Below are 12,820 nucleotides of genomic sequence, written 5' to 3'. Positions count from 1 at the left end.
CCACAACAACTGCAACCCGCGATTCCTATGCCTAGATTGAAATCGTGAAGCCATGCCGCTTTGACAACCCTTTTTCTACGACTAGCCACTCGTATTCCGTGGCGGACGATACCATAACACCCCCGTTAAGTGAGATGTCGGTGATTTGGCTGTGGGTTTTGGGGGAGGGGGCTTTGCTGCTTTACGCAATGGCTCCCTCTCTTAGCATTGAAACCTGAGGCTACCAAAGATTAGCGCACAAACCCTGGCCGCTTTAACGATCGCTTTCCACAGCCTCGTGAGAGTCCAGACTCGCCATCCATATTCTGTGGTGGACGATACTATTAACCCCCTTGTTAAATGAGGGTTACGAATCTGAGGGTCTCGACAAGGGAGGTTTGTCGCCCACGAGGCCGAGTGGTCTGCGAGATGTATCTAATCCCCTTCTTCCGTCTGCGCCTTGTCTCCAAACTTCCTCCTCACTTTTTCCTCCCCGTCTCTCCCCACTATACACTTCACCCCTCTCCCTGCCCTCTCCTTATGCTCACCACCTCTGCCTTCCGCTTTACCTTATCAAATACCCTTTCTCAAAAAAATTATTAGATTTTCACTCCCCTTTTCATTCATTTTAATCGGCAAGCCGATCCCTAAAGAAGCTCGTCTTGCTTTATTGGTAAATCATAGTGAGAGGATTCTACGTCTTCTCACAAGCCAGTACCCTAGCCTCAAAGTACCAGAGGGTACCCACTGGTATAAGGTGTATCATAATGTATAGGATAGGATTCGACTCAATCGGCAATCTCTGACGACAACAATATACTGAACAGCCACTCGGCCCTATCGTTGTGATTTCCCCTCCCATCTCGGTTACAATAAGCAGCACTCGGATAACTTAGCATCAGAAGACTCCTCATCCACAACTGTATGGACCATCCAACACCGGCATTGCCTCGGCGTCATGCTCAGCGCCAAGCTCTTAGGGAACGTTGGGCTTGATCACCCCCTCTAGACTCGCCTAGCCATGAGTATTCGCGTCCACCGCGGGCTAAGAAGAGGAAACGGAGGCGAAGATCTGCTAGGATATCTGATAATAAGGGCTCCAGCTCTGACTTTGATTCTGGTTCTAACGGCCAGCACATGCATGATTCAGGCTACAATTCTGACTCAAGCGATGCTAAGGCAGAGTATCTCAAGCAAAGACGGGCGCAACACGAGGCTGCTAGGCCTGCTCTGTCGAACCTGTGCGACGCTACCAAGGCGATGATGCTAGCAGAGGAGGAACAGTAGGCGCTGTAAGTCTCTCCTATTGTCAAAGGATTGATTATGCTGATCGAGTCTAGGTACTACGATAAATCGCGAAAAAAAGATCCAAGGATCAAAGACCCGGCAGACTTCTTAAAAATTGCCAAGCCAAGCGACTTTAAGACGTACCTCGAGTAGTAGAAAAAAAACTCAAATATCACGAGGCAGTAGAGCATGTACACGCGATAGTGTTACTTGAGTATGGCCTACCAACACACTGCCAAGCGCTACATGTCCGAAAATGTCTTGCTAGACATCCGTAACGTTCATAGCCACTCCCAATTACTACACATAGTCTCCCTAACTTCTTGTAGTAGCTGCCCGAACTCGAGCTTAACAACTCAGATCGGGAAAAAGGAGCCCTTTTTGTAAAAGATCTGTGTGCCCTCTAGAACGGCTACTAGGTGCGCGATACAGAGGTCTTTCCGCACGAGCGGCTGCGAGTACAAACATCTCCTGTGAATATTCTTGCGGCTGGCACGGCCACGCGTCCAGCGGCTCTAGTTAGGAAGAGGCCGTTCTTGTACAAGCACATTAAGTTCCAAGTATTCCCTCCTCTAATTGTAGGACTGCCGCCGCTCGTTGTCCTCGTGATTAACCTCAAGCATATCAAGCGGTCAGGTGGGAAGAAGAAGCCGTGAGTGCTCCCTTTATGTCCGCCTCATTACCTGTGATAGCCACTAAATACAAGCAGAAAGAAGTTTGCGTTCTATGAAGGCAAAAACCTTGTCTGCTGCCCGGTCCTCTTTCTAATGGCCCTAGCATTAGCCGATAATGCCTTCGAGAACAAGTTTACGTCCCTTGCGCAGATTTATGATCTTGTAGTCCCATGCACCACAGATCGTATCCGCCTAAAGTAGGACAAGGAGTGGGCAGAGCGACCTGTCTTTCGCGACGTCGAGAAGACTCCAGGCAATGAGTTCCGCTTATCCAAGACACAATCCATTACTCAAGATGCCAGCAATTGTGTGCAAAACCTAGTCTTCGAGGGTACCGTGAAGAAGACCCCAGCTAGGCAAGGTTCCATACAACGCCAGTCTCACAAGCCGCTAGTCCCAAAGAAGCAAACTCCTGGTTGCAGGGTACGCATATCCAAGACGCAATCGCTTAGCTATCAGAAGCACCGGCACTACTTTGTCCGTCTTGGCCGGACTTGTGGGTATCGAAAGAGGTTGCAGTGGTACGACTGGCGGCGTGCTTCAGGCAAGAAATTAAATGGTATATTTCCAGTCGCTTGTCCTTAACTCTATTGCGGCACGTCGGCATACCTGATATAATAGACCTGCTAACAGTTGTCTACGGCAGAGGCCTTGACTCCCGAAGAGCGCAGACAGGTTATGGGCAACCATGGGGACGTCTACGAGCGATACTACATGCCGAACTTCATCGACCGTGACACTCTCGCTATCTACCTCAGTACGCCGCAGCACGATGATCTTATACGAGCAGTCGGCCAGCTTAAACGCCACGAGGAGGCGCCGGACAAACTGACCGATGCCCAAGAAGACGAGATCTGGGATGATCCAGAGATGGTTAGTCTTCTCAAGGAGCGTAGGGAGTACGCTGCGACGATCAAGGAGAACGGCTATCCTACTATCAAGGCAGCCAAAGGCACGGAGTACTACACACTACATACTGAGGTACAAAGCGACATCAACAGTCTTAAGACTAAGCTACGCCGCAAGCTACTTAATAAAACCATTAACAAGTTCCACGAAACCGTCCACTCGGCTAAGGTGGAGCGACAAAAGCGAGGCATCCTGCCGTCAGCCGAGGTACTCAATCCAGCTACTATCAAGTACGAGCTTAAGGAGCGAGGGGCGGTTACACGACTACTCTTCCAACCTTTCGATGATATGAGCCTGGAAAAGGTGTCGCAGGTACGGATTCAACTTGTCGACGCCCTAGTACAGCTCTGTAGGCGGCAAGAAACCCCACACCAGTTTAAGGCTTCTAGGTCAAGTAAGCGCCTGCGAGAGGTAAATAACTTCGACAAGCCGTGCAAGCGTCTAAAGGTCCACGATTTTGTTATAGATAAGGAAGATCCGTCTACAGACATCACTCTAATGGACGATACTATCCAGGATACATCAGTCGAGTTGTGTTGCCCTTTTTGCAAGTGTGATGTTGAAGCAGGGCCGCGCAAAGGGGAACACAAATATTCTCGCCGGGACAGTTGGAAGAGGCATATCCGAGGCCAGCATCTAACTGAACGAGCTATCGACGAGGGCTTTGACTGTCCCTACGAAGGATGCACGGCCTTCTTGGGCACGGCCACGCAGTTCTTGAGGCATGCAGAAGGACAACATGGTGATCGCTTTTGATATGTCACCTGTAATGGTGTCCCAGAGCCATGTGTCCCAGAGCCATAATGTCCTATCGTTCAAAGCTGCTAGTATAGCCTTGGAGCGCTTGAAGCAGTATGCCTGTTTGATTGTCCCACAGCCATACTGTTTTTGTTCACAGGAAGCTGGCTATTTCTCCTTTATTGTCAGACCTCTAAGATGCTAATGGGTCCTAAGCCGCAGTCAGAGGTTGGCACGTGGGAAAGATCATGCTCCCTCGGATGCTGCTTTGAATTAGCAGGGGATAGTTCGCGTTGTCATGGAGTAATGTGTCTTTACGTAGCAATGGAGCGGAGATGAAGCTGAAGTTGCATTTCCCACTAAATCTGATAGACTTCTGCCGCTAGATATATGCCGATGAAATCCCACATGGTTTTAAAGCTGTCGCTTTCTTTTGCTCCCACCGGATTTGTGCTGTTACAAAAAACTTGCTGCAATGTCGAAAGGTGAAAACGGCCATATATATATCCGCCTGAACCCGTTATACTTTGTGGGAGGTTTGCCATGCTTACCCTGCGCTCTTGGTTCTTAACACTGAATATTCGAGCATGTACAATAGCTCCAGATAGCTCACCAGCTACGTTCACGCTCTTTCTGAACCTCCCTACCGAACTGCATGATCTGGATGGCGCTTTCTCCTTTCGTAGTGCTCGTCCCCCAGTCAATCCCAGAACCACACAACTAAACATGGCCGCTTTGAAATGCACGGGAACCCTCGTTATCAATAGTAAGTCCTCTATATCCCCGGAATTCCATCCTGACCACCTATTCCAGATTATGGGCCACTACTCTACGCTAGGCTAGGCTATGACACGGTACAGCAGTTGATTATCCAGTCGGCATAGATCTCTATTTGCGGACCTAGCAACGTGGTCAATGCTTTTATCGTGGATACAATAGGACAAAAAAACTTATTGAGTAAGATAGCTAACCTTTGCCAATGGCCTAAAGCACGACTAACCATCTCGGTATTTGGTTTAACCCGCGATCTACTAGCTCTCATTGGTGAATATATCACGGTATCAATATTTCAACGGACTGGCTCGCGTTCCGTCGTGTCGGTGGCTGTGTTCTTCCTATTCCTTCACATCGCATTGTTCTCAGTATCGCTTGATGCAACGTCTTATATCTACTTATCAGAGATATTTCCTACACCAGTACGTGCCCGTGGGGTCGGAATCTTGATGACTAGTATTTTAATGTCTACAATCGTTTTTCTGCAGGTTGCCCCTATCGCCTTTGCTCAGACAGGTTGGAAGTATTATCTTTTGTTTGTGTGTATAACGACAATAATGATGGTAACTATATGGTTATATTTTCCAGAGGTAAAAGATACTCCTTCCTATCGGTAGTGTGGAATCAAGCTAACATAAACTGCCAGACAAAAGGAAGGTCCCTTGAAGATATTGCAGAAGTTTTTGGCGACAACACTGTGCTTGAAGATGAACATGAGGAAGCTATCTATCGTCGCTTTAAAGAATCACACCATCAAGAGAAAACCATAATCGACTCTGTCGAGGTCAACCTATAGTAATGCACATTGGGGACTGAATCTTGGATACGATTTTATCAACGTTAAGTGGTCGCGGAAAGGTTATATTTAGCTGATACTGTTGCGGAAGATGATACACGGTAACGAGCACTTATCCGCATGTGGCCACAATAAATATATTATCATCAAGACGGCAGTGAATCTGAATAAATATTCCCAGGAGAAAGGTGGTAAATTGCCCACTCTCACAGCGTCGGGGGCAAGCCTGTCGGACGATGGTGCCTTGAAAGAGAGCGCCCATAGGAGGAATGAAAACGACCAAGGAGTTCTTGGCCATCTGCGCCAAAATCTTCGGAGATTTGGATCAGGCTTGATTCAAGATCTTCGAAGACATTTGCGCCGCTCATGGTCTTCATCAACCAACCCTTACAGCAAGGGCTGCTGAAAGGGTGGAAGAGGCCAGGATGAACATCGTTGAAGATATGTCCGCGGCGTCAGACGCCTTCCAAGTGGTTGTCGCTACTTTTGGCGATCTCCTTACGGCTAGACGGGTCAAAGCAGGAGAGAGGGCGACGCAACTCGGAGGACAGATGTCAGATGCATCCCTCCAGAAGGCCCTGCAAGCTGCGGCGAGGTCTAGCCGTAAGAGTGCGCAAGGAGATGAGAAAGAGACCAAGGATGTTGCAAAGTTCGAGGATCGTTATGGAACGGGGCATAAGTTTCATTGATGTGAAAGGCCGGATATAGAAATAAAGCAGGTACGATTATTAACTAAATAGAATGAAACAAAATTGAAAAGAAAGGAGGGTGGAAATAAACTAATCTGTTCACTTGCGCAATCATCCAAGCGCATGAAGACAACGAGAGTAAACCGGCTAGAGTAAGGCCCGAGTTAAATCTACAAAATGGAAAGGAAGGGATACTTCAACAGTGTGCCACATCAGAGGCTTGATGCGGCGTGCTATTCTAGATATATTCTGGCCTAAGTGGGTGAAGCAAGACTTCGGCGCTGCGACAAACTGCGAATACTAGAACATCTTTGTGCTTGGCAGATTTCGTCACGAGAAATCTTTGTCGACATACCTTTTACGTTAGCTCAGTTATATATGAGCTGTCTTACAAGTTCTTTATCCTTCTGTTGCAACTCCAAAGGAGCTCCCACATGGCTCCCTTAAGTTTTGCATGTTTGAATGCTAAGCTAGACACGAGTGTAGCTATAGAAAAGCGTTGCCAATACAGCAAGTCGAGCCGAGCCTAAAATTGTGAACTCTTGCAACAACGAGTTCTCATCCATGTAATCTAGTGCGTCACAAGGCATAGGACATATGTATTTTCCTTACATGAAATTCAGAGAGCAAGTTTCAGCGCATGGAAATGTCATTAAGTTATAGAAAATGGAAATTTAAATAAGCTGACAGTCGGAAACAAGATACCCTTTGCATCACCAATTAACTTGTATAGAAATTTTGAAGGAAAAAACTACGTAGATAACATGGACTACACTAGGTACAGTATAGGAAAGTTACAAAAAGAGAAATACCGATTTTCGTTGAAATTCTCGCAATTCTATTAGGGTGCCTCCTCTGCTTTCCTCCCAGTAATGAACCACGCCCGCGTAAAGCTATGCACCTTTGGATCCGTTATTTCACCCCGCACCTGCCCAAGCATCGCATGGACCCCTGTCTCAGTCCATCCCGCCTTTGTGAACAACTGCATGCTGTAGTTCTCCATTCCACCTTCATCTGAGCCAAGAAGTATCGGCCGTCTCCGTATCCGGATTCCAATCCTCGAAGTCCTTGTAATTTTAGGCTACATTTAGCTATAGGAAGCGTATACAATTAGTCTAAATAAAAGGGGATACAGCCTTTGCACGAGGGGGGGTTACAGCGCGTCGATATATCAAAGTACCCGAAGAACACCTATCCTCGGTCTTTAAAAACGATTCGTTATATATGTAAGACAACTCTAGGGTACATATAGCGATTATGGTACAGGAATGGTTTACTTAAAGGGACATTAATGTATTAGATTGGCCCCCTTATTCACCGGACATAAACCTGATCGAGAACTTATAGAAAATGCTTAAAGCGAAGATAATTAATCTTATCTAGAGCTAGTTACCATGAAAGATAATGATACGACTAAAGTGCTCTTAATTCAGGCTACGAAAGAGGCATAGGAGCTGCTAGAAGATGACCTATTAAATACACTTGCTTTAAGGATGCAAAAGAGAATTGACGCTCTTAAGGCTGCGAAAGGGTAGTATACAAAGTACTAATATGGTGGAATGAAAGAGATTAAGCCAGGGATTCGATTTATATTAATTTTAATGTATTAGAGTATTAGTTGGTTGATTTATAATTGATTTAGTTGAGTTCAATTACCCTAAAAATATGGGGTAATTCGGTTGCACGTAGACTTTTGGGGACATACTGTATACAGCTAGGATGCCACGTAACGCGGGACGGAATATCGTATACTCGAAGGTTGTTAATATTGCGTAAATACGCACTGTGCAAAAAAAGGTGGCCATAACGCTTCACAAATTAACCCACCCAATTCTTCCCTACCTCCCTACCCCTAATCTCTTCGGCCAAGTTCTTTCCAATCTAACTAGTGGGAGGCATACCCTTATTAGTTAGAGTTTTTATATAATTAATCAACACCTGTTCCTGTGTGGAGGTGAGACATTGTCGATATAGGGAGTTGACCTCTTCACGCGAGTGTGTGATACCCCAAATCTTCTTAGATACACTAGTTGGATCGCATTAAAGAAATTAGTTGCTGCAGTATAATTTTTGAACCTTCCTGATTCGAATGCAGCAAGTGCCTTTGCAATTCGAGCTGATTTGTCGCATCTACCCATGGTTTTTGTGGTGTGGTGGGGCAAAAGTTTTTAATTTTTCAGGGCCGGGTTTGGGGCGGGACCGGATTTGAGGCGGGGTCTCGGCTATATAAGGGCCCGTTAATAGTAGGATAGTCGGCAGTTTTTAGTTGCCCCCTTTAATACACTAAGTTACACTTTAGTTACGACCTGCGCATACCTTTGACCTCTTCCTTCCTTGCTTTCAGTCAAGAATATCAATTTTGCTATTCCCTTCACTAACAAGACACACACAATGTCTAACGAGAAGAGAAACGAAGAGAATAGCGAGGATCAGGTATTTGCCAATGTCCTACAATGATTCCATTTTATTTTTTTGAGCTGTAGGCGATTACTAGCGGTACTTAGTCTCAGGCTGCCTCACTACCACCTCAGGCGAATGAGGATGCTACGGGCGAGCTGAAGAAGGCACCCGATGTCGAACAAAGCCTGCCCTCTTCCACGGGCGGTCAAAATGTTCCCAACCCGAATGAGGTGGATTGGGATGCGCCCGACGATCCTCATAATCCGCGCAATTGGCCTGCCTGGAGACGAGCGATGCTCGTCGGCATGATTACCTCTGTTGTTTTCTCGACGTGGGCCTACCTAGGATTTTCCTTAGTCGCGCTGACGCTAACCCAGCCTTTTCCTTGCTCTAGAATATAGCCGCTGTAGCTATTGCCCCGGCCATTCCCCTCGTGTTGAAAGAGTTCGGCTCAAATAATCAGGAACTTGTCATCTTAGCAGTTACGATCGAGGTTTGTCCCTTGAAGAGGAATCCGAAAACCTTCCAACGTCTTGCTAATATCTAATCAATCCTTTAGCTCCTGGGCACCAGCGTAAGACCCGTATTCATGGGCCCTATGTCGGAGGTAGTTGGTCGTCGTATCATTTACAACTGTGCGAATTTAGCATTCTGCGGATTCACGATTGGATGTGCCTTAGCACCAACCCTAGCTAGTAGGGGTTAACGTTCAGGGGCGAGATTGCGACGGAAACACGCCACTTGCTGTATATCTCAGCGACCAGTGGGCCATGGATGATCAAATCTGCCGTATTCTACTGTCGAGTGGATCCGACAAATCTGTCATTAATGACCACGGGTTGGCTCTTCCTCACTTGTTTTGTCCTCAAACCTAACTATGTGACAGCGCTTGGTGTTGGCACTTTCTACATGGTTTCCACTAACCTCGAAGTATGCTTGCCTTCCTCGGCCTCTTCTTTCTTCCGCGAGATTTCGATCCAGCCAGTCCATCTGCTTCTGGTACGCCGTTCGCATTTTCGTGACCATCAACTTATCCATGTAAAATTAAGATCGTGCTGATAAGTGCGCCCCTGGAGGCACCCCGATCGCCATGAACTGCAAGATTCCCGTCCGGACTAGCTCCGCTGGGGACGCTGTCCAACTCCTTCTTCGGTTCTCCTTCGGCGGAAGGTGTGGTAATGATGTTGTTGTTCTCAGAGGTGTCTCAATTGAACATCGTCCCCGAGAGGGACTTGTGGGCTGCGATAGTGTCACGGATAGCTTGGAAAAGTTCTCTGACTGATCCGGACGAATGGAGCCGTCGTCCAGCTAGTGAAGGTACCAAGCATATGTGTTATTCAATTGCCATATACCTCACTCTCCCTCTGGCGAGACTGTCGTCCTCGGGTTCCTCAATGATCAATATATGTCTCATATCTTGCTCACGCGACTCCAGACCAGGATTCGCAGGAACAGTTTCGTTGCGAGCTTATTCAAGGGGTTAAGACGAAGCGCCCTGGTCGTTTACCATTACTGCTTCTTCCGTGGAGAGTGTGACCTAGGGCGTTTGAGATTATGAAATTCCTCCGATAGTTCATCTGCGGACGTGTCGGACTCGTATGACAATGGCAAGTTGTCATCGAGGTTTAGGATGGTCTTTTGACTATTGGCAATTGTTTCGGCAGCCGACCCTTCGCTTGTAAAGCTCAGCCCTGAGCTATCCTCCAGTGACGATGCAACTGCCGTATGACGTGCTGCATTCTGGGCATGCTTGATCGCGTCGTCTCTTTGTCGCTTCGCCCAGTCCCTACCATTCCGGTGTGCAGCAGCTCCTTTCCGAAAAGTATCGGCGTCGCCAGTCAAGGCCCACGTTTTGATTTGCGTCATGACATATCCGGGTTGTGCCCCAGGTGCTGAAGGTGATATTGGATGACTTGTGTATATCTTGAGCGTCCCCCCGTGATATATTGATGTTATGGTATAAGCGTTATTGTCGTATCGCGGCTCTGACTCCCCAAATGACAGCAGGCTATGAATAGCTCGCGCGCCTAAGGCACCATCGGGATGCAACTGCTAAAGATCCGTCGTGGCCTTTAACTTGGAGAAAGAAATTTGGAGCAATAGGGAGGGCATGCTGGGTAGATGGGACAATCCGACGCTCAAGCTCTCTGCGGCCTGCTTGGGTCGTGCACCATAGTACAGATCAGGATTTCCAGGTACGAGAGTACCATCAGTTAAGTAGTCTAGGTTCGTGAATGGGATCTCGCCGGCGACGCATTTACTATCGCCGATATTTCCCTCGATGACTGGTATGACAGTTGTTGTGATCTCTCTCTCCTTGGATGCATGGTATCACAAAAAATAGAAACCTCCCTCGTTGATGTGAGAACAACCTACGAGGGATGAGAACGGGTCCTTTCACACGAGATACAAATTTCTCAGTTACTCTATCTCCTTCTCAAACCGATTAGCTTCTGCAACCGCCTGTACCACGTCATGGTTAGGTATCTCAGCCTTGACAATATGCCCTCCTCTTTCGTTTTTGCAAGGTACAGTTATCTTGGATTCACGCAGAGGACTAGCGAGTATGGGCTAGGGGCATAAACCTCACCTGCAAGTACTCTTAGTCCCATGAATATAGGTGCCCACAGAGGCAGTATACGAGCGAGCATGAAGTTATCACAATGGGCGATATACTCAACATTAACACATACTCGATCGCCTGGGTTACCGTTCTTCTAGTCGAGGCAGGCTGTGCATTGGGCATGCTGGACAACCGACAAGAAATGAAATCAGCCCCAAGAGCTGTCGGGCTTGAGGCTTCAGCTTCTCAAATGCCCAAACAGTGGAGCAAGAGTGACGATATGTGACCAAATTCATGTCGAACGCTGTACCATAAAGACTGGTATGTTCTCTGTGTAGCCCTGAAACTAGTGTGACTAAGCCTCTCCAGGATTCCTTCCTGCCTCGCTAATGAAGCTTAGCCTCTCATAACCAACACTGCCTCCGTCCCTTTTCAGCTCAGCACGTTTAAGTATCACAGATATCCATCACATAAAGATGATGCCCTTTATCGTCCAGTCTTATCTGCAATTCTAAACTGCCCTCCAATCGTTCCCAGTTCTACCCAACGTCTTTTGTTCCCGGCCTCAAGTAACCACGTTCCAGCTCTCAACATTCTACACCTCCGCTTGTCATTAACATCATCGGCATCATGCCCAGGACGGTTTGCCGGATTAGCTGGCGAAAGGGAGAACCCCTCGGCCTGGCTATCCACCCAAGCTTAACATTTCTCGATCTTCCACGCGAGGTCCGCAACCAAATCTACTACGATACCCTTGTTGCATCGCGGCCAATTACAGTTTCTTCTGTGACCATTGACGATCCCGGCCGCGTGCAGTATACCACGGAGACCAAGCAGAAGATCGTATCTCAGAAATATACAATAGAGGGCAGAGATCCAATTCTCGATGAGATAACTCTCAGTCTTCTTCGGTGCCAGTCACCACTAGTCTCTTCCGAAGCTACCGTTACCTTCTACGAAATGAACACCTTCCATTTTGACGGAAACGAGGTTTGGAATCCACTTTACACGTTTTTAAAGGATATCGGAGACTATAACCGAGATTGTCTACGGAAGGTGTCTGTGGCAATTGCCGATCATTACAAGAAAGTTTATCAAGACCGATATGGAGTGCGTATAAGCACACACCGCAGCTGGGTAACCGCGTTAAATCCTGTTCACACCTCTGCTTATCCTCCACTATCCCAGCCATCCTCACTGGTCCCACGCGCTCGACCTACGCTTCCTCCTGGCCATACTCCGCCTATCCCGGATCTCCCATTTGCTCGTCTTATACCGCGGACCGAATTTCTTTCTCGTCCACTTCAATATTTCGATCCTGCTATGCAAGCTTGTTTCCGTCTTCTTGGTTTAGGTGTATCTCGATTAACTCTAGAGCTAATTCTACAGGCTGGGGTTCCAGGTGTGGATGTTAAGCTTGGTATATCCGTACCCTCTATGGCACTACCAAACTATACAGAGGGACTACGACAAGAGTTTTCAGGGGGCGTAATGGTGCTCTGGAACTGTGCTGGACGTAGGGATGCTGTGATTGAGCAGATCGACTCTATACAAGGGAAGGGGTGGGAAATAGTCGAGACAAAGGACGGAGTAACTCACGTCGATATAGGAACTCCCTCGCTTTTATCAATCCTTGCCACGCATTTAGTATTGCGTCGGAGAGAAGTAGATCGGATACCACCACCATTCTGCGAAACGTGTCATATGCGATGGCCGTCAAATTCAATATAGGTTGCGCCTTACACAAGATTAAATCGATTCACCAGCTATTTACTCAAGATCTTCTACTCGAGCCTTTACTATATAATAAAGAGTGAGACAACGTGGGTTCCGGGTGCTATCATCTGACTGTATATAAATTACAAGTATGTGCAATATGTTTTCCGGCCGCTAGATACTTTTAGTGACTAGTCTTATACAAGTCCTTCTTTATATTACTACTTCAAAGGCTAAGTTAAAGATATATAAGTATTCATAGTCTATTTGTGGTTCTAAGTTTCCTACCCCCCCC

At 47.2% G+C, this 12,820-nt stretch overlaps 5 protein-coding genes across 5 annotated transcripts; 4 read left to right on the top strand and 1 right to left on the bottom strand.

Moving 5' to 3' along the window:
* Positions 1-2,618: 2,618 nt before the first annotated feature.
* On the top strand, positions 2,619-3,128 carry M430DRAFT_86895 (hypothetical protein; the record flags this gene model as incomplete). The annotated part of the gene is made up of 1 exon (XM_024869639.1): positions 2,619-3,128. A coding segment is annotated over one exon (510 nt), but the record flags the coding sequence as incomplete, so codon positions are not given.
* A 1,565-nt stretch (positions 3,129-4,693) lies between these two features.
* M430DRAFT_101478 (hypothetical protein) lies at positions 4,694-4,978 on the top strand (the record flags this gene model as incomplete). Its single annotated transcript, XM_024860712.1, has 1 exon — positions 4,694-4,978. A coding segment is annotated over one exon (285 nt), but the record flags the coding sequence as incomplete, so codon positions are not given.
* A 3,259-nt stretch (positions 4,979-8,237) lies between these two features.
* M430DRAFT_18893 (hypothetical protein) lies at positions 8,238-9,528 on the top strand (the record flags this gene model as incomplete). The annotated part of the gene is made up of 6 exons (XM_024863976.1): positions 8,238-8,279; positions 8,378-8,566; positions 8,641-8,739; positions 8,806-8,941; positions 9,004-9,245; positions 9,310-9,528. The coding sequence occupies 6 exons, from the start codon at positions 8,238-8,240 to the stop codon at positions 9,526-9,528; spliced, it is 927 nt and encodes a 308-aa protein (XP_024720637.1).
* Positions 9,529-9,740: 212 nt separating this feature from the next.
* Positions 9,741-10,573, bottom strand: M430DRAFT_275715 (hypothetical protein; the record flags this gene model as incomplete). The annotated part of the gene is made up of 2 exons (XM_024865656.1): positions 9,741-10,169; positions 10,508-10,573. 2 exons carry the CDS (start codon positions 10,571-10,573, stop codon positions 9,756-9,758), a joined length of 480 nt encoding a protein of 159 aa, XP_024720636.1. The 3' UTR covers positions 9,741-9,755.
* Positions 10,574-10,909: 336 nt separating this feature from the next.
* Positions 10,910-12,540, top strand: M430DRAFT_18891 (hypothetical protein; the record flags this gene model as incomplete). Its single annotated transcript, XM_024863975.1, has 2 exons — positions 10,910-11,091; positions 11,394-12,540. The coding sequence occupies 2 exons, from the start codon at positions 10,910-10,912 to the stop codon at positions 12,538-12,540; spliced, it is 1,329 nt and encodes a 442-aa protein (XP_024720635.1).
* Between the last annotated feature and the right edge of the window lie 280 nt (positions 12,541-12,820).

This window comes from Amorphotheca resinae (genome assembly GCF_003019875.1).
Source record: "Amorphotheca resinae ATCC 22711 unplaced genomic scaffold M430scaffold_6, whole genome shotgun sequence".
NCBI lineage: Eukaryota > Fungi > Ascomycota > Leotiomycetes > Helotiales > Amorphothecaceae > Amorphotheca > Amorphotheca resinae.
The sequence above is the reverse complement of the archived record's forward strand: the minus strand, read 5'-3'. Positions and strand labels throughout refer to the sequence as shown.